At 35.0% G+C, this 24,339-nt stretch overlaps 2 protein-coding genes across 2 annotated transcripts; both read right to left on the minus strand.

Annotated features, from left to right (window-relative positions):
• Nucleotides 1–5,057: 5,057 nt before the first annotated feature.
• LOC113690088 (mitogen-activated protein kinase 20) lies at nt 5,058–11,126 on the minus strand. Its single transcript, XM_027207905.2, has 10 exons — nt 10,538–11,126; nt 9,124–9,532; nt 8,731–8,858; nt 8,559–8,618; nt 7,988–8,137; nt 7,716–7,871; nt 7,237–7,448; nt 7,032–7,133; nt 5,978–6,147; nt 5,058–5,750 (listed from the first exon to the last, which is right to left on the minus strand). Exons 1-10 carry the CDS (start codon nt 10,559–10,561, stop codon nt 5,290–5,292), a joined length of 1,872 nt encoding a protein of 623 aa, XP_027063706.2. The 5' UTR covers nt 10,562–11,126; the 3' UTR covers nt 5,058–5,289.
• A 7,496-nt stretch (nt 11,127–18,622) lies between these two features.
• LOC113690728 (FBD-associated F-box protein At4g13985) lies at nt 18,623–23,474 on the minus strand. Its single transcript, XM_027208739.2, has 4 exons — nt 23,280–23,474; nt 21,065–21,988; nt 20,812–20,955; nt 18,623–19,378 (listed from the first exon to the last, which is right to left on the minus strand). The coding sequence occupies exons 1-4, from the start codon at nt 23,445–23,447 to the stop codon at nt 19,061–19,063; spliced, it is 1,554 nt and encodes a 517-aa protein (XP_027064540.1). The 5' UTR covers nt 23,448–23,474; the 3' UTR covers nt 18,623–19,060.
• Between the last annotated feature and the right edge of the window lie 865 nt (nt 23,475–24,339).

Genomic DNA, 24,339 nt, shown 5'->3' on the forward strand with positions numbered 1-24,339 from the left:
ACTAACTCCACTTTATCATTATTTTACATTAGTATCATCTTTTTATCTCATTAATTATCATATCTTTTTATCTCGTTTATTAGATTTAAATAGGACAATTTTTTTTACGATTTGAGGTGCAAAGTATTTGAAATTGAAATTCAAAATGCAAAATTAATAAGTGATATAAGTTGCGTGTTTGGATTCCACATGATAATCTTTAATAATGTATGGATGAATTTAACCAATTGTATGCATCTACTTTTCAATAAAAATTTCTTTATATTGTCAAAGAATTTTTTATTGTTTCGATTTAAACGACATACAAAAGAAAAAAAAAAGGACAAACAAGAAATGACATAATTGTTTGATTAGCATTTGTACAATCAAACAGTCTTAAGCACAACAACTCGTCCCAATTTGAACATGTTTCCTGAAATTTGCGATACAAAGCAAAGAAATGATTTTGTTTAGAACTTTAAAAAATAATGCCCAAGAAAACCAATAATCTTATGGAGTACTAATTTTTACTGCATGGCCTGACCAAGGAGATAGTAATATGGGTACAAGTATAGGAGAGCGTTTGATTCACTCGCCAGCGGCATGAAGGTGGAGAAGGATGATGGATGAAAGGGTGGGTGGGGCAGTGGGGAGGCTGAAGGGAAAACCGGATAGAGTATCGCAGGTGTGACAAGGGCCCACGAGTCAAAAAAACAAACGGAGAAAGCACATGTGATCACATGAATTTCTTGAACCTAACACACCCCATGTGCACCCCTCGTCTCTCCCTCCTCACTCCTATATATGATCAAACACGTATGTAGAGGCCACGTTTCACTTTCACCTTAGAGCCCCACAACCACCCCCCCCCCCCCTCTCCAATGTCAGAGAGAGAGAGAGTTTTTGTTTTTCCTTTTTTTTTTTGAGTTGGGGACCCCATACGGTCGTGGTTGTGGGTGGTGGTCACTTGGTGGTGGTAGGAGGTGGTGTTTCCAACGAGGGAACAGCAGTCGGCGGTGGTTTTGAGGTCATTGGGATTGTGTTTTTAGTGTGTGAGATGAGAAGAGAAGAAATGAAAAGAAGAGATTTTGGATTTTGGATATTGGGTGGGGTGTTTGAGTGTAGGGCATTTGGGACTCAATGCGATCAGTTCAGAGCTACCAAATCTTGTGTTCCTGCCGCACACTACAGACGACATTACATATTTTTGGTTGGTCTTAGTAAACATAATAATGATATTAAATGGTTCGTAGCAGACTAGTTGAATTTCTATCTTTATATAGGATTATCAATTTGCTACTACATCGGAAGTACCAATTTTCTTGGATCCATTGCCAATCCCCCCCACTGATGATATCGCGTTGGAAACCATCTTTTTCTTCTACATCACAAAGAGGGAAAAAAAATACTCCCTCTGTGTGTGTCGTTTGATAGTTCTATTTTTTTTTTTTACGCAGTTTAAGAAAAAATAATTAATTTTATTAAAAAAATAAATTTAAATTGCTATTTTTTTTAAAATACTCCTACATTAAATAAAGTTGACTTTTCATATATCAATATATTTTGAAAAATCTAAATGCATTAAATATGATAGGTAGGTTATATTCAATACTAACACTCTTATACTCTCTCCGTCCCACTTTGATAGTCTTGTTTTCCTTTTTCGTCTGTCCCAAATTGTAGTCCACTTTCCGATTGAAGAATGTAGTTGTATTTTTATTTTCCTAAAATACCCTTATTCAATGTAAGTTGTTGTTACTATAAACTTACTCCATTTAATGAGAGTTGGTTCTTTTTTTACCATCAATTCAAGTTCCCATAAAGTTGTACTCTAATTAATGTGGGGGTATTTTAGGAAAATAGCTACCTAAATTGATTGTTCCAACAAAATTAACTACTTTTTATTAAACTGTGTGAAAAAAGAACCAGGACTATCAAAATGGGACGGAGGGAGTATTAAATAAGGTAGTTTATAGTAATAACAACTTACATTGAATAAGAGTATTTTAGAGAAATTAAAAGACAATTACATTTTTCAATTGGAAAGTATATTACAATTTGAGACAGACGAAAAAGAAAAAATAAGACTATCAAAGTGGGATGGAGAGAGCATGTCATCTAATGTAGGTATTCCCCTTTTGACAAAATTTCTTCATTTCTTGCTTGAAATTTTAACAAATTGTGCTAATTTCCTCTTGGTAATAACTTATACAAAAATTGAAAATATATATGCTCATCTATTCACGTGCAAATACGAATAAATTTAACTAAACGGGTTCATTTGCTACCTATAGTAATAAGCAAGTTCGGATATTTGCGAATTTTTGGAATATTACTATAGTAAATTTCTAACCGTAATATGTATGAAACCCAAAAAAAGAAAAAAGTTGAAAAGATAGAAAGTTAATTCACCAAACCCTACAAAACTATGGTCATCAATCTTAACAGGATTGATTCGAAGGCGTAAGATGAGGACACCGACCAAGTCTTCGTGATAGTAATGTATCAAACTATGGTCCTATTCTGTTCAATTCCAAGTGTCAAAAACAGTGTAAAATTGTACGTTTTCTAAATTCAGGTTTGTTTTTTTCTTTTTTTCTTTTTTGCCCAAAATGTCTTCAGATAAGAAGGGCCCTTGCTAGCACATGGTATAATTTTAATTGCTCCGTCATCTCGTTTGTCAAATTTTGCATCCTCATGTTCCAATTAGTCTTCTGTTATCACCCATAACTATTACATATTGACATTTTCCCCCCTTTCTACGTATACATAATCAAAATATGAGTTGTCTTTCCTTTTTCTCTGCGAGTGTCATGCTATTATTTTTGCCTCTTTTGGTTTTACAATTATTCTACATAATTTAAGTTTGGTTTTACAACAAACTAAAAGTTCCCAATTGGGGACTACTATTTTTTTGTGGGCAAAAAACAATTCACTTCAAAGTAACATGTGCTAATTAACCATGATAAAAACAATCAAAAGATACTCCTCTACTACTGTTGTCAACCAGATTTTTAAAACGCGCAAAAACACTGACCTGTGTGTGTTAGATGAATCTGGGAATCAAGATTTGCTAATTAAGATGCAATGCATGTATCCAGCTAACCATCAGAAGGGATGCATGCATATCCCTGTCTGCAAAGAGATCATCTTTGTGGGGCATTTCCGTGACAAAGCAGGGATGCAAATCAGGATAGTCCCAGAAAAGCTGTGGGCTGTATACGTATGGGGATGCATTGAATTGCATGGAATAATAATAATGATTTAATGAGAAGAAAGGGAGAAGAGTTGATGATGCATCCATGCCATAAAATTATGTGCTGCGTACCCATAAATGCAATCACAAGAAGAAGCACAGGGGCATGGGGACGATTGTTTGGTGGCTGGTAAGTCAGATATTGTTTGCGTGGCACTTTTTTTGTTTGGTTGGTTGGTAGGTAAATGTGACCGCTTTTGGCTCCCAAAAGATACAGCCATTATTTGGATGGCTATTATTTGACTCCAAATTATTTATTTGCATCACAGACACTCTATTTTTTTTACAAACCCTTTTATCTCTCCGATCACTATTTCATCTCACATACATCACATCATAACATGTGTTGCGGTAATTATTTCAAATAATCTTCTATCCAAACACACACCAATTAGCCAATTATACGAGTAATTCATCCGTCTTTTCTTTCTACATTCTTGCCCTTTAAAAGAACTTATAAGGCAAACCGATTGTCGTTGTCCTCTGGGAGTCGATGCTTTCTTGTTAAGAGTTTCTACTTCTTCCGAAGCCTGACCAAATAACATTTAATTAGAAGGTTTCTGCTGCAACGTAAACGCCAGAGAAGTGGGGAGTTGCTGCGCGAACTGCTACCGTATGGAGTTGAACGAAAAACAGGAATAAAAGAGAGCGAGTAGAAGGCTCAAATCAAACCCATTTTCCATTACGAGGACCAAACACCCTAGTGCACTAGACACGGCTTTCCTCTTGGAGAGTGTATGGCTTAAAGATAACCGACAACCGACCGACCTCAGAATGCCAATTAGCGAGCGGTAATCCTTCATCGATCTACTTCAAAGACAAGGACACTCTCCAGTTATCCTACAAAATGATCCTAATAGAGCAGCAATTGTCCCGTATGCTTCAATTATCACGCCTGATGGAATTGGACCAGTCGATAGGAAGCGCACACAACAGACGCACGTGGAACCATGAATGTTCCCCTTCCCCTTCCCCCCTAGGGGTGTTTCGCGAATCGAGCCGCTCGAGCTCGACTCGAGCTCGTCAATATCGAGTTCGAGTCGAGCTCGAGCTAATTAAGTCGATCTCGAGCTCGAGCTCAAGCTCAAAAACATTAAGCTCGTTGGCTCGCGAGCTCAATTATATATATATTTTTTTATTTTTTATTTTAATAGTAAAATTACATATATATCCCTAATATTTTATTATTTATTAAAAAAATTATTATTTTATTTATTTTTAAAAATAAATAATTATTTTTTATTTTTAAAAAATAAAATAATAATTATTATTTTTTTATTTTTTAAGCTCGAGCTCGAGGCCGATTCGAATTTGACTCGAGCTCTAGCTCGATATTTTAAGCTCGTCGAGCTCGAGCTCGAGCTTCACAAAATTAACTTGAGCTCGGCTCGATTAGCCAAAGCTCGGCTCGAGCTCGGCTCGTTTGCACCCCTATTCCCCCTCCCCCACCCCACCCCACCCCAAAAAGACAAAATCCATGACAAGCTTGTCATCCTTCCAAATCACTAACATCCATTTGATAAAACAAGGCCAACTTTGTGGTGTGGTCACCCTATCTCTTCCCACTCTGCAACTTGCAAATTTGCCAAACTTTGTTCAGGATGATGTCTCTGTATCAGCACCCGTACATCTACAAACCAAGACTCTTGAGCCTTACTCAAGAGTCTCAGATTTCCCCACCCGTGCGCCCGCGAATTCCATGAAAAACAAGAATCTCAGGCCACACCCTAAGAACACGTGCCATACACAGCAAACTCACAGAGAGACAGAGAGAGGGAGAGAGAGAGAGAGACTGACGCAAGGAGGGGGTGAACGAGAAACCTGAGAACCAAAACTGGGTTTATTGTCTCACTAATATTAATATATCAGGCGAAAACGTAAAAATTTACTGACAGCAAAGGAAGTTGGACCTTTAAAGAGGACAAACATGAAGAACCCTATGTACACTGCGCCACCAGTTCCGAATACTCGATTCTCATCCTCCCATAAAAGGCCAACTTCCCCAGTATACATCCCTATTACCAACTCCTCCATCCCACCTACACCACATTTCACTAATACATCCTAGAGAAACCAAACTGAACAGTTCCTACTTTTCTACTCGCAGCGGCACTCGCAGCTGCTGCAACTCCTATTCCACTAAATTGAGCTTTTGCCTGCAACAAGTTTGTATCGATTGTGATCCTATCATCAACTTGGTCCACCTTTGTCCCTGGAGTGCGTGTCATGTAAAATGGGTTGCCGTCAATGTTTATTGCTATATCAGGGGCCATTTTTGCAGCCATGCCACATTGAGGCATTTGTCGTCCTTGTGAAGACAATTTCCTCTCATTCTCCATCACAGATTTTTCCGGCTTTACTGTACCACTACCATGATAACAATATGCAGAAGGGATCCCCTGTGGTGGAGGTTGAAGGACAGGGTTTCTGACAACTGTTCTAGGATCGTATGATTCTTTATTGACAGTTCCATTCTCGTATGGTAAGACTGGCCCCACCGCCTTTCCTGGTTTAGCTGGATATCAGGAATTCAAATGTTTAGCCAACAAATGTCGAACACAAAATCCAGTTAGCAGATTGCAGAGAAAGAGATGAGGTGACTTAGTGATGGACAGAGAAATGCTCATGAGAGTAATAGATGCTGTTGTTTCACAACCAGTTATGTTCTGGTTAATCAATACTAACTCATAAGGATGATGAACAATCAATTAAACAAAGAGATTGACATGAAAGAAACTTCACCTTGAGGGATCCTCTGCTGTGTCTGCAAGGTTCTGGACAGACTACCAGGAAGCCCATCAGAATCTCTGGGATTTCTACAACATGGCTCTTCGCCGTTTTGCCTGTCCTTCAAAGTAGGAGCTCTTAACTGTTCTTTAGGAGGAACTGCATTCGAATGTACAATAGTAGACCTACGAAATAAAAGGGAAAATAAAAGACACACACATTGTCACCATCATTATGCACAGCCAAGTAATGCAATACAATTAAGTTATTCCAGATATGCCCCAAGGTCACCATATCCGATGGACCAGAAGCTGATAAAGCATTTCTCATCATAAAGACAACTTATAGCTAACAAACACGGAACCACAAACACAACTTCACAATAAAGTGTAAATTTTGATCAGATCAAATCATCAAGCCACTTGCAGTAGTTTCCATAGAAAATGAAACATTTTCCCAATGATATAAAGACAAATTCAATTAGCTTGTCAATAATAACAATCCATTTCTAAGTGAAAAAATTTAAGGCAAATAAAGTTCATATGTATTTCATCTTTATCAGACAGACTAGGATGCAAAGTTCCAATTTGGTTCGTGAAGCAAGAGTCCCCTCGCTTTTCTCCAAAGACTATATATGAGGCTGCTGCTTAATGACCAAAGTACTATTTTGTGCCGGAGGGGGGGGGGTTCTGGTGCAATCCTGGAAACCTTTTGGGAGTAAAAAAGGAAACCAAATGCATACGGTCTTTCCATAAGCTGTAACACAAGGGAATAGACTGTATACATTGGATATTCAGTACAATACACTACAGCTTGGACGTTGTTGAACCATTCACTGGACAAGTTTTCTCCAAGTTCCCATGGGGAAAACTCCTCTATATTCTAAACAGGTTTTCTCGATCAAGGCCAACAATCAACTATACATCAACGTTTTCTCTAAGCAAATGGCCAAGAAACTGGTTGATAACCATCCCAGCCCACAGTTTAACAACTTCAGATTAAAAACTTTAGATAGTCAACACATCAAGTTGAGGAAGAAGCAAAACACACATAAAAGATCTAAAGTTACCTAGGAAGAGAGACATGCTTTCTTTCAAAGGGGATCACTGTACCATTTTTACCACCATTTTCTTCTAGATGTGCAAACTGCTTTCTAAATTGATCGACGGCACTGCAGAGAGCAGATACACCAAATATCAGTGACAACAAAGTAGACAAGTTGAGAGAGATTTACAACATGCAAATAAGATAAGGCACAGAGAAACTCTTACTACCTAGGATAGAGAAAATTAGTCCTTTCTATTCCATTCATGTAATCTTTCAACAGCTGAGGATGATATTCTAGTATTTCGCGGAATATTAATTCCCTTACGTCCTCCTTGGTAACCCTTCTCCTCTCAAATTCAAACTCCATCTTTGAAATAGGCAGACAAGATGGTTCTCTTTCAACTTTGGCTAGTCCCCTGAAGTAAGGATCAGCTAATGCCTATCACAAAATGGTTAGGATGATTATCAGCTTTTTATGATCAACCAGCTAGCACATTGAGATGTGAAAACTATCAAAGAGTGGATGGACAAAGCATTGCAGAAAGCAAAGTCTAATAAACTGTACCACAACTTTTTTGAAAAACATGTACAAATCTGAACAAGATAAAGAAGGGAATTTCATATAATGAAGACTAAACCTAAGACTTAAAAGTCTCTGACTTCCATATGAAAAGTAAAGGCAGAAGCATATAATGCCATGACAAACCTCTTCAGCAGTAGGCCGGTCCTTTGGATCGAAAGCAAGCAGCTTTTCTAACAGTCGTAGAGCTAATGGATCTGCATTTGGAAACTTCTGTGAAAAAGGCACAGGCTGTTTCTTCCGCATACTTGTAAGATATCTCCTAGCTTTATCATTTCGAACCTGAACCGAACCCACAACAATCTCAAAAATTCACAGGTATGTGACTGCCAAACATTGAAAGAAGCACATCTTCAAACATAGATCTGTTCTAAAAAAAAAAAAAAGTAGGACCATACTCTAGAAATGGTATCCATCGATGGTGTGCCAAGAAGATCTGTCATCAAATCCAGTTGGTGGACAACATTTTTCCCAGGAAACAGTGGTTTCCCAGTCAAAACCTCAGCAAAAATGCAGCCTATGCTCCAAATATCAATTGCAGGTGTATACTGCATCCAAATGGAACACATTAAAGAAGATAAACAGTAAATGAGCTTCAAATTTTGTGCATATTGCAATATTCTGCACTGAATAAAGCTATCTGGAAGACTTGGACATGCATTTCAGCCAAGGTGCGTCAAACTCACAAATAATTTCCTTAAACCAACAGTTGTTGCCATGAATTTTGCCTCCATTTCACCACAATAACCCGTGGAAAATGTCCCGAAAATCTCAATCTTTCAAATGCATAAGCCAACTATATCTTTATTTTGGTACACAAGCAAAACACCATATTGTATAAATAAGAAAACACTTTTAACTTCAGCTCCATTCAGATTAATTGACCTGGCCAGATGGCACATACTAAATAAAAGTTCACTGTTTCTGTGTCTCAATTTACCAGGTGGCGTATACCATGCAGAATCATACCTTGGAGAAAAATGATCCACATAACTCTGGAGCTCTATACCATCTTGTGGCAACATAATCCTGTGATTTGCAGACTATAACTTACAGCAATCGAGGAAAAACAAATCCAAGTTTATCCGTAATGAGAAATCAGAAAAAAGTGACTACGCATAAGCAATGGTTCATTACATACCGTCCAAAACACTGTTGTAGGTGTGTCATTGAATGCAACTCTGGCCAGCCCAAAATCACAAATTTTAAGCTTGCAATTTGCATTAGCCAGTATATTTTTGGGTTTCAAATCTCGATGATAAACATTAGCTGCAGTGTCAGATAACAAACATAAGATGTCTAAACAAGAAGGACAATATAATCTTGGCACATTTAGAGCCTATAAGAAATAAATAAGCCATAGCAAAGCTAAAAGGAAAATATATAATCCAAGAAAAATACTACATCAATTTTAAAGTGGAAATTTTACTCAACATTGACTTCTAAAGTTACTTCCCAATCATAAACAATTCTAGGTCTGACTGAAGAAGAGAAGACTCAGATGAGTTGGAAAGTGGAATAAGCATTAGGCAACCTGTGTGAATATATTTCAGAGCACGAAGCAACTGGTAAAGAAAAAACTGGTAATGCTCCCGAGTCAGATCATCATTTGCCTTGATAACCTGGTGGAGATCAGACTCCATGAGCTCAAATACAACATAAATATCTTTAAACTCTCTTCTCGAAGGTGGAAGCATAATATGCTTAATTTCAACGATGTCCGGATGACGAAGAAGTCTAAGAAGCTTTATCTCACGGAGAATTCGGGCCGCATCAGAAATGTGCTCAAAAATGTCATGTATCTTCTTAATCGCCACTTTTTCACCTGTATGAGTGTCAATTGCAGAGCAAACAACACCGTAACTTCCCTTTCCAATCACCTCCTGAATCTTATACCTGCTTGCATCACCATATTCAGAGAAGAAATCCATCTCTGTTGAGCTCTGTGAAATAAAATAAACTCAAATTAGTACAAATAGAGGATAGGGAAATTAGTAAACTTGAGCACATAACTAGTAGTTTGCCACTGAACAAACAACTAATTATTCCTTCCAAAGCAGAAACAAAATAACATGTTCTACTTATATTTTGACTACCCTTAATGCCACAATTGTCTCAGAATCAAATCATATTTCAGAGGGACATTATGCTCACAGCATCTCATAGGAAGAACCGAATTGTACTGTATAAATAAGCATAGAAGGAGGAACTACAAATTCACTTTTGCCAGGTGCTTTTCTTGCAGAGTAATTTTCCATCATGTGATCCTCTGAATAATCCACAACAGATTTGGCAAAAGGTAACAAGGATTCTAGACTCTTGCAGATAACCAATTCCAATAACAAAAAGCTTGAATGTCGAGAAGAAAATCTAAACAGGCAGATGATATCCAATCAACAAAAAAAATTTTGTCAAATAAGAAGTTCAGACCAAATTAAACTATATTCTATCCCACAATATTTACTTGATATTGTTAGCATACTGACATAAGGCCAAAAAGAAAAAAAAGCTTCTTATCCTTACCTTCAACATTGGGAAATGATCTTTTTCACTACTCGAGTAAATCAAAAGAATAAGAGAAATAAATTCATGTGAATTAACAAAACGAATGACATAACAAGAAAAAAGGCGGAAAAACGACCTTTATACAGCAGAATCAGGTTCTTTCATACATACAGAGAGAAATGAAACCATAATTCACAAACATTTCATTCAGGATGTTTAAGATAAGAAAAAGAAGCATTTATTATTCCAGCACAAGAATTGTAAACTACCCACCCCTCCTTAATGCCCCTCATCAGAATCAACCAACAAACAAATTCACATCATATTCCAAAAAAAAAACACAAAGTGATTAAAATATAACTTTTCGACTTTTTTTTGTCGGTTTTCACATGTATATTGGAAATTTCAGGATTAATTATGATTTCAAGAATAAAAAAGCTCACTTTTTTTCTATGATCAGGCTGCATTTTGGGCAAAATATCCAAAACCCTCTGAAAAGTCAGGAAAATTTTTCAAGGTTTTCGATCAAAATCAATGGAGATTCGTCCAAAACTTCAGCCACATTTGCCCCAGCGGCCACGGCTACGAATCAAAAACGACAAATCCCACCTAGTCCGCTTCGAGTTATTATTCAATTCAACAATTCTGTCCAATTCCCTCATACACTTCTTGTCTTCTCCTCCAATATCCCCTACTTTTCTAAACCTACCACCAAAAACGACGCCGTTCAATTCGTTTTCCTCCTCGCCGCCAACTAAACCAATCAAAATCATAGAAAAATCCTCATAATTATTCAAAGATGATCAAAAACTCAAATTTTCCTATCCGAAAACACCACTCCTCCTCATCAATGCATATATATCGATTTATATATACAATCACGTAAAGAAGATGCACAGCAATTCAAGAAACCCTAGGAGGAGGAAGGGTCGGAGGTGGAGATCTGTCGGTGAGGAGAGAGAAAGAGAGAGGGTTTTAGAGAGCGAAAATTAAGGGGTGAGGTGAATTTGTAGAGAGAGAAAGTGTCAGCTGGAGATTATATAGCCTATACATTCTCAGCCGTGGATCTAGGGGGTTGTGTGTGTAATATATCTGTTTGCACGTGTATGGAGTGAGAAATGCATATTTCCACTCAAATTTTTTTTTTTTGAAATTCACACATTGTTTTATCATATAATTTAATAATTAAAAATTATGACTAAAATGATAGTAAAAGTGTAATTAATCAAAGTGAGAGTGCAAATAATATTTTTTATATAAAATTATGCATGTATTTGGGAGGTAAATTTGTATGCTTATTATTGAGGATTTTTGCAATATCTTATGTATATTGACATTTTCTTATTGTTGCATGTATTTGGGATGTATATTCGTACTTATTATTGAGGATTTTTACAATTTATTATGTATATTGACGTTTTCTAATTATTATGTATATTGACAATAGAATTTCAATCTTTTCACGTGCAAAAACTAAAATAGTTGATCGAAGCATAGTGTTTGGACATGTGATTATTTAAAAAGAATTTGTCATTTTTAACTATGGTTTTATCTTCTTAATTAATTTATCATTTACGTATATCACATCACAAAAAATATATATATTACAGTGAATAATACAAAGAATTTTGAATAATTTTCAATTCAAAGAGACTTTTTTTTTTTTTTTGGGGAAATTTAGGAGAAGCCAACTCAATGTTGGATTTTTGGAGAATGACAACTACAAGGTTGGAGAATTTCGAACAAAACGATATTATTGAATTTTGATTTGATTTCTTAAATGGCTCACTATAATTAGCTAGATTTAGGTTAATTTCTCACAAAAGCGAAGTTAATTTACAAAAAAAAAGTATCTAAATGAAAGATGCAATCGATATAAATATTTATATTCATGTGATAAATTATGTATAAATATAAATATGTATATTCTCGTGATAAATTAGGTATAATTTAAGTGCAGTAATGGCCCGTGCACTTTGTTGGTTGTGCTTGCTTACCATTTGGCATGTACGTAGTTTTCTGCGTAGTGCTCATCTGATATTGGGTTGGCAGGGTATGGTGATATCCACGTGGAGGACAACTGGCAGGCAGAGTTCAAATAGCATATGGTTCTTGCTTTTTTTGGTTTGTTTCTTTCTTTCACTTTGTATTGCTCTTTGACATAAAGTTTGCTAGTGCTCATTTGTTTTGTTGCAATATAAAAGAATTAAAGATTTATTAGTGGTAAGTTGCCATAGATTGGGAACCTTTTTGTGTTTTGGGGAATGGTTTTATGTTTCAACTGGGATCCGGGTTGCAACTTGATCTGGTGTCTAAGGTGATCCATTAGATGAGCACTACTACTTCACTTGTAAAATAAAAATAAAGAAATGAATGTTGACAACTAAGGTAAAAGAAACCATTAAAAAGGACAAAAAGGGCAATGAAACCATGCCCCCGGAAAAAATGGTACTAATATTTAAAATATAAAATATTGAGCAAATTATCTGAATAGCCGCTAATCTTTTTAAATAGTAATATTTAAACCGCTCAACTTTTAAGAGTACGTATTAACTCACTAAACTTTCAAAAGTGTGGATTTTGGGCATTCTGCCTGTTTGTTTTTACTGTTAAGTTTGCCAGATTTAAGAGTTGCATGAGTTACAAGACATTATCAGATCTAGCAAAATTTATGGTGAAAGCAGTCCAAAATTCACACTTTTGATAGTTTAGCGAATAAATATATGCTCGTAGATGTTGAGCGGCTAAAACTCTACTATTCTATTTAAAAAGTTTAGTGACTTATCCGGCTTATTTGCCCTAGGACCTTTAACATGCTTTTGTTTTCAGTTGGTAGTTGGGGTTTCATGGGGAAAGCTTGGATGATAACTTGTATCTCGGATATCATCTTGGATGAAATCTCACAACTTAATTGCATTATCATAACACGATTAGGTATTTAATTTGTACGATGACCTAAGCCCTCTCCCTGTAACATAATAGAAAAAGGAATAGCAATGAAGTCAGGAGGTGAATGAGATATCAACGAGAAATTCTCTATTTGCTGTATTTTTTAAGTACTCGAGCAGCAAAGCTTCTTCAAATTCTTTTTCTTTTTCTTTTTTTCTTGGCCAAGATGTGTTGAAATATTTCTTGTCATTGTTCTAAGAGAAAGACAATAATATTTAAGCTTTGAAGTTTCTTTCATACTAGTTTTCCTTAGTGGGGGCGGGCTTGTTCATCCGTTGCACCTATGTTTTGTCCTCCTCCTAACCCTTCTTGTTCAATGTTCAATTCTAATTAGACGACCGACACTTGGGTACTTTAGTTTAGAAGGTACCCAATGATGTTATAACTTAGAATCTTTGACACCTCACTTGTCCTAATTGTACTTCATTTCTGCTGGAATCATCATTTGAGCATTTGTAAATTTAAAGGTTATTTATACGAGTGCTTGGATTGTAGTTTTCTACTAAAAAATTATTATATTTTTTTGTAAATATATTTTTTTATTATATTTTACTTCACATGTATCAAATCGTTATAATATTTTTGTATAAAAATTCAGAAAAAAAAACAGTGATCCAAACGAAAAGAATTTTATATGAAATTGGGGTTGGAGACTGTACCAACTTTGTAATTTTTTTTTCTGAAGATGATAATAATTATATAATTTATTTTATCATAAATCACAGAGGAGGAGGAGGGAGCCTAAAAAAAATTTGTGTTAAAAACTAACAGGCACACAGATCTTATTAAACAAAAACCTTACTAATAGGCACGAGTGTTTTGGTGCCGCCATTGGAATTATTTTCGCTGTAATTGTATCAACTTTCCAATTGATGTCGTTCAAGTTTGACTGCAAGACCCACTCTGTCAGATTTGTACAGAAGGCTGCTAGTCTGACCACATATTCCATAAACAAAATCAATTCAGTTTTTATAAATCGTACATCTGTTACTTCTCAGTGCCGTGCTTCAGTTAATTTGCCATGCAATCACAAGGAAACGGATTTCTCAAAGGAAATTAATATCATTCAATCATTGATTAGTTTTTTCTTTAATAACCAACCAAAAAAAAAAAAAAAAACTTAGGGCCTCATTTGGCAAGTGAGTTTGTTAGGTATTTATTTAAAATTTTACTGTAACTTACGGTAGAAGTTTTTAAAAAAAAAAATTTAAAGTGTATAGTTTAAAATTTTTTAAAAATTTTTTGAGATTACTGAAAGTAAAATTTTTAAAAAACTTGTAACAGACAAATTTGATAAAAAAAACTCAAGTGCAAGAATTTCAGCGAGGACAAATAAGCTATATATATGATTCGACACTCGTCGACAACTTTTGCCTTATAAAGATCACCGAATGGAGCCCATAGATCAGGCCAAAGTAGCTTCTTTTTTTTTTCCAAAAAAAAAAAAAAAAGGTATTTGTTTGTTTATAGACGCTTTGATTCATACGCTTTACTAAATTTGTCTGCTTTGATGTAGCTGTCATGGTTGAGGACAAATTATCATATGAACATATTATCCAAATAGATCCGCAAAAAGGGTTAGTGACTTTGCTTTTCTCAATTTCTCGTTGCATGTAGGAGCAAGATCCGTCGCCAACAATGATTAAAGAACAAGATTTGGCCTAAGAATGAAAAGAAAGAATATATCTTTGGGTTGATACTTACACATGTAAAACACCCAAAGGCCAATAACTCATCAGTCTCAAAGAAAGCAGATGTGCTGTCATTTTCCTTTAGTCATTCACTTTGTCGACAACAAAAGCTGCGTGTGGTTTCATGTTTTCCGGTGGCGTGTGTAGCAATGCATTGAAGGGAAACTCAATACAACAATTTGGGGGAAGGAAAGGAGCATCACAAATCTTTCTTTGCTCAACTGATTTAAGGGATTCCTAATTCGTTTATTAATCCATAGCCTAACATGTAGTCGCTCAAATAAGGCTGCTCTTGATAAAATTGAAGTTTAAAAATTGAAATCTGAAATCTGAAGTTTGAATTCATTAAATTATTGATCAGCTGTAAAGCATTAAATCAAATACATTTGAATATATTTTATATTCAGTGATAAATGAATAGGTTATCACTTATTTTTTAAAACAAGTTTTATCTAGAAAATTCAGTGCTACTTAATTAATTCATATGTTTAATTGTAGGTTATCAAATACGTCTGAACATATTAAGATATGAATCCATTAAATTTAAATAATTGTTTGCTCAAACTCATGAAGCTCTATTCTTGTGTGTGTTTTTTCGCTTTTTTTATTTTTTGTTATGATGGAATTAAAATTAACCTACAATGATGGGATCAATAGTATATGAGATTAATTAATTCGCTCCAACAGAAAAAAAAAAATCTAAAATTGCACGAACTTAACGCTTCCCAACAGTAGATCTATTTAAAAATTTTCAGATGTATTGTATTTTTAAATTGCATATCTGATCTGTTAATTCTAATGCATGTTTAATCCATTATCAGAACACCAATTTATGCTGAACGATTTCTAGCAATTCGTTAATGAAATTTGCTTTTTATTAAAAGGGAAAAACACTTCCCAACTGAAATGTGACATGCACAGCAAAACCCCTCCTTAGAAAACTGCCATCCTTTGCTTTGCATCGTAAGGAGCTGTAATGAACCTAACAGGCAATCTCTTACCTTTTCTTGAAGCAAACCCCACATCCAGTGAACGTAGTTTAAATTCATTATCCGGATTGAAAAATGGGACTTGCCCATTCTTTGCCCTTCCTTTAGATAGATTACAAGTTTAGCAATTTCTCAAGTCTTATTGTCAAATATTAGGACGAGGACTTGTTAAATGTTTGTTAGCACGTCTTCTTTGGCCTATTGACTCTATTCTTTAGCCAAGAACCAGACTTGAAGTCTAAGGTATCAAACTTGCCCTCTTATCCGACATCCGAGGGCAAAAGTGAAGAGGACGCGGCAGCATAAATTCCTTATTAGGGTAATCCTTCTTCATGTGAAAATTTCAAGTATCATGTGAAAATTATGGGTCTAAACAAAGATAGTGTTTAGTTAAGACGAAAATCTTCCTGAATTTTGATGCCTTGGAGTATCTTATCTTTCTCAGGTGAAATTAGTTCTAACAAAAATATGACAAGTGAAATTTTGTCTTAAAAATGTTGGATTTAAGTGAATTTTCTAAGAACCACAACCTCCTGTGACCCGAAAAAAGGATGAGACCATATACGAGAGCAACATGCAACTAAGCTTTGATTGGAACCCACAACTCCCTTTTCATCAAATGGGAACCACTCAACTAATGAATGTAATAGCAAAGTTGGCTTAAAAGAGGAACAAATAGGCCAAATGTCTCATTCGTCTTTATACCAACTGAAATGGGATGATAAATAATAAAGATCACCAGGAGGAGTTTGGGCATTAATTTAACCTTCATTTCCACTTTTCATTTCCTATCGATCATTTGTACTTTGTTCAAAGTGCCAAGAACAGGATTGTTTACCTGACTCAGGGCATCAAGTTTTTCTTTTCTTCTTTAGTATCAGAACAATAAAAATATATACACGACCAATAGATACCACTATAAATGGCAAGATAATTAAGCAACCGACAAAAAAAAAAAAAAAAAAGATTTCCTCGGCGTCTTCTAATTTGTGTTTGAATAATAGATTATTTGGGATAATTTATTTTAAAAAATAATGCAACACTTTTTTTTTTTATGTGATGTATGTGAGATAAAAAGTTGATTGAAAATTGTATTGCTGATGTAAACAAATAAATTTTGACAAATAATTCACTGTCCAAACAAACCTGCACCTAAATCGTTGCTGAAATGTACACTAGTTTATATAGGATTTGATTGAACTCATGCTTCATGAAGCTTGAAGTCAACATATTTAATTCATCAAACACCACGATGTGATTCTTTCACCCAAAAAGAAGTTTTAATTAGGTAAAGTTTATGACAAGGATTCAACAGCATCAACCTTTTTTTTTTTTTTTTTTTTTAGTTATCAATGCTGACAACATACGCGGACTCCAAGTAGAAACGTGCATCTAAAACACAACCACTATCTTGTTCACACTGCAGTTAAAGGTTTGTTTGGATTGAAGATTATTGGAACTTTTTTAAAAATAATATTGTACTAGCATTTTTTTATACTGTAATATATTGGAGATAAAAAAAAAAACGTTATTCAAGATAGAAAAAAGGGCGAATTTCCAAAAATAATGCGCTTGAGGAAAAAAAGTCAGAAAAATGGTGTTGTTGGCGGATCTTGGATAATTGAAGGGTCGCCGCAAATGTCATTATCGGCTACTGAAAAAATCAATTTTCTTTTCCATTTTTCTTTTGCGATTGAAAAGGAAAATTTTGTTTTCCATTTTTTTTTTAATATGCTTAGCCGCATGCCCTTTTTTCATAGCCGCATGCACTATGCGGCGACCATTTTAACACCCTTTTTTTTTTTACTTTTTAATAGCCGCATGTACCAATTTTTTTTTATTTTTTTATGAAACCATAAAGTATAATAACTGAACCCTAGAGCCTAATTCCAAATTTATAAAACCTAAACCCTAAATCCAAATTAATAAATTTTCAATACTAATTCATTAAACTTGAATCTTAATTTATAAACCCTAATCGTAATTTATAAACCCTTAATCCAAATTGATGAATCGAAAACCCTAATTTATAAAGCCTAAACCCTTTATTTATAAAGCCTAAATCCAAATATATAAATCTTAAACTCTATTTTTTAAAGTCAAAATCCTAATTCATAAAACTTGAACCCTAATTTATAAATCCTAAATCGTAATTTATCATCCTCAATTTAAACTCTAATTTTTAAAGTACCATAAACAATGTAGCATTCATATAATAAATGTTAAATGCAGCAAATTGAAAAATGCGCAGAACCATCTACGGCTTCGTTTTCCAGTTATAGCAAACCATAAACCAACAATCGGTTGCACAATGTGAAAGCACAAATGCACAACCACAATGCTGGCAGTTCTTCGATAAAAAATCTAAAGATACAATTGCGGCGACACAATGGAAATGAACAAATGCAGAACCACAGTTGCAGGAGTTCTTCAATACAAAACCCCAGCAATAGAACGAAAAAATTAGGGAGACTCACAAAGGAAGAAGTTGGGAGAGATATGCACGCGGCTATGAAAAAAGGGCTAGCCGCATCTGCATGCGGCTAAGCATATTCAAAGAAAAAAAAATGCAAAACAAATTTTCCTTTTCAATTGCAAAAGAAAAATGAAAAAGAAAATTGATTTTTTCAGTAGCCGATAATGACATCTGTGACGACGCTTCAATTATCCAACATCGGCCTATACCACCACTTTTCGAACTTTTTTCTCCTCAATCGCGTTATTTCTGGAAATTACGCTAGAGAAAAGTGATTGAAAAGTGCAAAATTTTTTTAAAAAAAAATTATTCAAAATAGAGAAAAAAGTAGTTGAAAAACGTGCGAATAAATCATAAGGTGATGCACGATTCACCTCCAAGCAATCTAAGCATAAAGAAGAGAAAAGAAAAGACAACCCAAACTTGAATATTAAGTTCCTCCACTTCAATGGATCCAGTCCGCAATTTAGAAATCCATAGCTTTCATGTACGTTTGATTCAAGTATAAACATCAAGATTATAAGTTAAAAACTTTTTAAGTTGTGTGAATTACGCCTAACCAGAGTTTAATATAATAATATGATACATCCTACATGATCTCTTAATTATTCCACAATTGAACTGTTCAACACATCATGGTAATTAGCAAACTCGAAGAGATTTGGAAAGTACATATTGACCCCTCCAGGCTACACCTGCCCGAATTGTCTTCCATGGTAATGGTTGATTCCCCTCCTTCCAGAACTCCCGGCTTCGTATCTAATCATTGTCTCTTCTACAGCAACTGTTGAGTCCTCCGCTGCAAAAACTCCCAGCTTCATATCTGCTTATTCAAGAACACGGCCTCACTTCGTCGGAGACTCAAGGAAGTCCCAAAACATTCACCTCCAGTTTATTGGAGATGGCATGCAGCATTACTAATCCATGCAGATAAGTGACTAGCGAACGTAAATAGGCACCACTGGGTGCAGTCGTTACTGCAAAATCTTCAACATAGATTCTACAGGTTGGCCGAGTTGTGAGTCGCTCGAGTACAGGAGCATTTCGTGCCAAATAGCAAGCGAAATCTATTTCATTCAATGACGCTTTAAATCCATCGAGATCTACCTCTTTTAGACAAGCAAGAGGCTCTGTAGGCCAATTTCTTCCCCTTTTTTGATTTATACCTTCACAAAGGAACTGAAACAAAAATATATTGTTCAATTAGGCTTGTCATCTATTCGAGACTTTGTTAGCCAAGAAACAAATAGCAGAAGCCACAGAGGATGCAGAAAGAAGCAAAATCAAGATTCAAAGATAAAGATTAAAACCTGCTTTTCTTTGTAAGTCTCAACTCACATCAAAGTTGTTTCGAAGAATCTGATCTACTATTTTTTACTATCTGCTTAATATAGGAAATAGCAGTTTAAAACGTTGCCACTTTCCTCAACAGCAAGTATAGCAGAAAGTGGGGTATGTATGAAATAAGTCCCCAGAATTCACTTCCAACATTTTAGAAACAATCTCCACTCATAGCTACTTGCAAAACTGCTGTACCATATTGGATAAAATACAAAGCATGTAAATGCGTCAATTTGTAGAGATAGATTAATGTCTTTTATCATTTAACTTAGTTTCCGATCAATATAATAATTTGAAGAAGCAAATTTCTACCTTAAAAGCACAATACATAAGGAAAAGATAATTTTGCACGGTAAGAGATGTTATAAAACAAATCTCAACAAGGGCAGCGCAAGCAATGACAAAAATCAAGCCAAATTCAATTCAACCTCCAATCTAAAACCGAGTGATATTATTTAAACATCTACAGAGGAATACTTGTTTTCCTTTTTCAAAGACTAGCTCTTCACAAGATTCCATTCACCCCCCAGTATCATCAGTTATGAAAGTTAAACCTGGACAGACCAGCAAATATATTATACCCACAACCATCGAGGATTACCCCAAATAACAAAATTTACACCCATACAAGATGAAAAGAAATCCATTCATTCCAATTCATCAGCTCTATTACAAAGTAAACCTCACTCTTGATGGAAGATGAGTTGGGCTTGTATCGAGTTTGACTGTAAACCCTTTTGCTAGCCATCAGCACAAATCCACAAATTAGTTCGATTTACAGACATTCATAGATTGCATTACAGATGCTCTTGCATCCCAATGCTAGCCCAAACTTACCAATTGAGGCCAACGAAGAACAGAAAGGTAAATCTGAAAAAGCAGCAGTAGTAAAAGTTGGAGTAATACAGGTAAGATTTAAGAAAACTAGGGGACACAAATCCAGTATTTCACCAAGTATACATTTAGACGTTTACCTAAAAAGCATGAATCTAGCATAAGTATCACTGAGACTAAAGGAATCGTTTAAGCATTTGATTGCCCAACCGCCCAGCAGAAAAGGACCAGAAAATTATTAAGCAAATAAAAAAAATAACATGCCAAGCCAAATGTCCAATCTCTTTAGCAAATCTCAAACAAGTAAAGCGCCGAATTTGTTGATTAAATTGCTTTCAATAAGTGGAGTCAAAAAATAAGATTCCTTAAAAAGTTGTCAAGAAACTGCAAATGACAATAATTGGAGGAAAGGAAAAATGCAAAAAGCCAAATCTAACCTGCAGACGAAGTTTCTCCAAAAGTGGGCAGGCCACCAGAATAGGTGCAATTTCTAGTTCATCAGCCAAAGTTTCGATAATGGGCACAAATGATAATGTCCTAAGATTGCTGAACATATCCATCTTTGTAGGCACATACCGTATCTGAATCAGGGGGGAAAAAAAGAGTGAGATAAAAAAAACATAACTACCAATACAAGGAATCGGAGGCAAAATAACTAGCACCAAGCATCATAGTGGAATCAGTACAAACCTCATTGGTGCGTATTTGGAACAACAGAAATTTTAACTTAGTACAGTCCTTGAAAACTTCTCCAAACATATAAGGCATGGCATTAGGGCCTCTAACGTGGACACGTGCATCTTCCAGATTGGGAACATCGAGAGAAAATTTCATCGTACCCTCCGCAAAGCAAGAAAAAGTATTGAGGTTTTTAGCGCATATTACTATCTCCTGTAGCCCAGGACATGAATGAACATAAAGGCACTTCAACTGGAGACACTGGCCAGAGATACATAACTTAGGAGAAAGTTTACAATATGCAACTCTCAACGTCTGAAGGTTCACACATGAAGACAATATTCTCGGTAATTCTCCATTACTCATGGGAACCAGGTCCAAGTAAAGGCTCTTAAGTGAATTAAATTGGCTGGTAAACCTTGGTTGGAGAACACATGCACACAGATGCAAATGTTTCAATGTGGCTGCTTTAGAAAGAAGCTGAAAAGAGATAGGAAAAAGGTCAATCGTGCTGGACTTGACATGTTCACAGAGAGGCGAGGAGGAACACAGAAACCTGAGGTGAAGTTCTTGAATATCTAATGTAGCAATAGACTGCATCCATCGAATAAAATCAGAGGTAAATCTTTTCAGAAAACAGCATGAAATTTCCAAGCAAGTAATGGTTTGACAGGAACAAAGCTGTAAACAATTGTCTACAGCTTTCAAGAACCTAAACTGATCCTGACGACTACACTTATCATGGGACTGATTCACTCTAAACATGTCAAGGCAGTTTAAACGCAGCTCACCCCTGAGTTTGCAAACATTTTTCCACCTTCTTGATAAAATTCTCAGCCTAACAACTTCCATCAGGTCCAAATGCAAGAGGATGCCTGACAGCAAATCATCTGGCAGTTGACTGATCTTATCTTCATTGGTGACAGCATAATCAACCTAATTCAAATTCAATCAGACTACAGAACACGCCAGAGTAATAAAAACCTATTTAGATGACATACAGGGTTCTTCAAAAAATAAAGTACTAAAACAGATTAACATGACAAAGTACACTTACTATCTAAAGAATATCCTCTTCCCAGAGGAAAACAATAATATAGAGAAGTATAATGACAAATGCAAGTACAGCATAAGTGACCAGCTAATTTACTTCATCTCACATTCATTTACATCTTACCAACTAATGGTATATTTCCTTTCATTATTCAAGAGCAAAGAAGTTTCAATGCTTACAATCACCAAACTCAATTACTCCATGGATAGTTACTCAAGCATATTAAAAACTTCAGCTAATTACAACTAAGCTAAAGAAGAATTATGTCCACCTGAATTAATCATCTCCAAAGAACTAAACATCTTGTAGAAATAAGTTTAAATATTAGAGAATCTAAAAGACCCTATTCGCCTGGCTTGGTGAAAGATTTGTACCTCTTATTGAGCTCGGAAATAAATCTGATTGTTATAAAGTTTCTCAATAAAACATGCACCCAGTACAATTCAAACTAAGCTTTTATTTGAATCCTGAACTGCAAATCATAACACCAACTTGGTTGTACGTCTGTCTTTCTTCCTGTTAAAAACCAATATTCTCTTTTAAGTAAAAACAGTGTCCAACTTGCATATCTAGTCAACATCTCACTCTAGCCAGACACATCCAAAACTGCCAGCTTGTCTTTGTTTCAAAACTAGTCCACTTGATAAATTGACTAGGTTCAGGTTTCCCAAGCAGAGGTGCCTATTTAGTATCCATAGCTATTCGGTTTCTCTCTGTTAACCCATAAAAAAGGCTTTGTTATAATTAGGAAAGAAAAATGACATTTAAAAGAATACACATGGTTGCATATTTTTTCTAGAAGACTTGATTTGAGTAGCATCACCCTAATAATTTCTTAAGGCTATTTATTCTAGAAGACTTGATAGATGTGACTAGAACCAGCGATTCAAGCTCATGCAACTTGGGAACAAAGGGTTGATAAGAAATATAGGCAGCTAATATGAGTAAAGATGTGAAATATTCATCTTTACTAACTGAAAATGTCGTCTAGGAAATAATGAACCGCCTTCAAAATGTATACTAGAACACGGAAAACAGTTGAGTTGTCTAGTACTTGTGATAAAGCACACATTTTACCATATTCCATAGTCATCCCATGCTTAGCATCTAGCAATTATAAGTGAAGCAGTGACAGAAACTGGATAATGCGATTATCAAAGAGAAAGAAGGAACCTTTTGAATGAAATCTTCCTCATGCTTTTCCAACAACGGAAATGCTTTACCCTGCAGAATTAAAAATTTAATTGCTATTTGAACAGCAGCTCCCCCTGCCGCCGTGAGGACAGCCAAAGGAAAAAGTACATTTCCCAAAGAGCTCATTGTAGGTTTTTCCTGAGACATTCAATAAAAAACAAAGAAAAACACTTCTTAGAATGTTGCCAGAAAATTTATTGGCTTTCACTAGCTCCAATAGAAAGATCCTAAAAGATGCAATTTTGAAGTGCCAATTACACAAATATCAACAAAGATGCAGTTTTTACATATAAATATTGGCACAATAAATTAGATTAACCACCTCCGACCACAAGAACGGAGAAGGCAATACAGCAAAGATACCATTTTTTGCATGTTAATAAGCATAAGATAACAAAAGTTTCCCACAACAAAAACATGGAAAAAAAAAAAGGATGACGGCTTTAAAATGTTAATAGGCAAAATTACATAAAGACAAACAAGATGTAAAAGTACTCCATTCGTTTGAATATCTAGGCTATATCGCCGAGTGCGTTTGCGTTGGGATAATTTAATAAAAAATAATTTGCTTCATAAATTTTAATATATCTATTTATCTTTTTAATCACTTTTTAATGTCACTTAATCACATCATAAAAAATATTATAATAATTATTTCAAATAATCTTCCGTCCAAACAAACTCTAATTTAGTAAGTGTGTTTGAGTAGGAGTTTATTTGAAATTCTAATTTAGTAAGTGTGTTTGAGTAGGAGTTTATTTGAAATATTTATTTAAGTGTATTTGGTTAGGAGTTTATTTAAAATAACACTATTATATAGCATTTTTTGTAATATTTTTTATGATTTGATATATGTAGCACTTGCGATGATGATGATACGACGTACGTGAAAAAAAATGTGTTAGAATTTGTGTTTATAAAAGTAAATTTTTTTTTTCAAATCATTTTCATGCGCACAATCTTTTGATTTTTCTGTTTTGTTTTTGTTTTTGCTTTTGCTTTTTCTTTTTGACGTTATTTTTTTTTTTCCAAATTTGCA

Source organism: Coffea arabica, chromosome 5c (genome assembly GCF_036785885.1).
Source record: "Coffea arabica cultivar ET-39 chromosome 5c, Coffea Arabica ET-39 HiFi, whole genome shotgun sequence".
NCBI classification, from domain to species: Eukaryota; Viridiplantae; Streptophyta; class Magnoliopsida; order Gentianales; family Rubiaceae; genus Coffea; species Coffea arabica.

Coding starts and splice junctions, on each gene's coding strand:
- LOC113690088 (XM_027207905.2), bottom strand. CDS start 10,561: ATGCAGCCTGATCATAGAAAAAAA. Junction 7,872..7,987: donor CGATGGATACCATTTCTAGA/GTATGGTCCTAC, acceptor GGTTCGGTTCAG/GTTCGAAATGATAAAGCTAG. Junction 6,148..7,031: donor AAGCATGTCTCTCTTCCTAG/GTAACTTTAGAT, acceptor TTTATTTCGTAG/GTCTACTATTGTACATTCGA.
- LOC113690728 (XM_027208739.2), bottom strand. CDS start 23,447: ATGTCTCAGGAAAAACCTACAATGAGCTCTTTGGGAAATGTACTTTTT. Junction 20,956..21,064: donor TCCAAATACGCACCAATGAG/GTTTGTACTGAT, acceptor CCCCTGATTCAG/ATACGGTATGTGCCTACAAA. Junction 19,379..20,811: donor TGGAGAAACTTCGTCTGCAG/GTTAGATTTGGC, acceptor TTTTTGTTTCAG/TTCCTTTGTGAAGGTATAAA.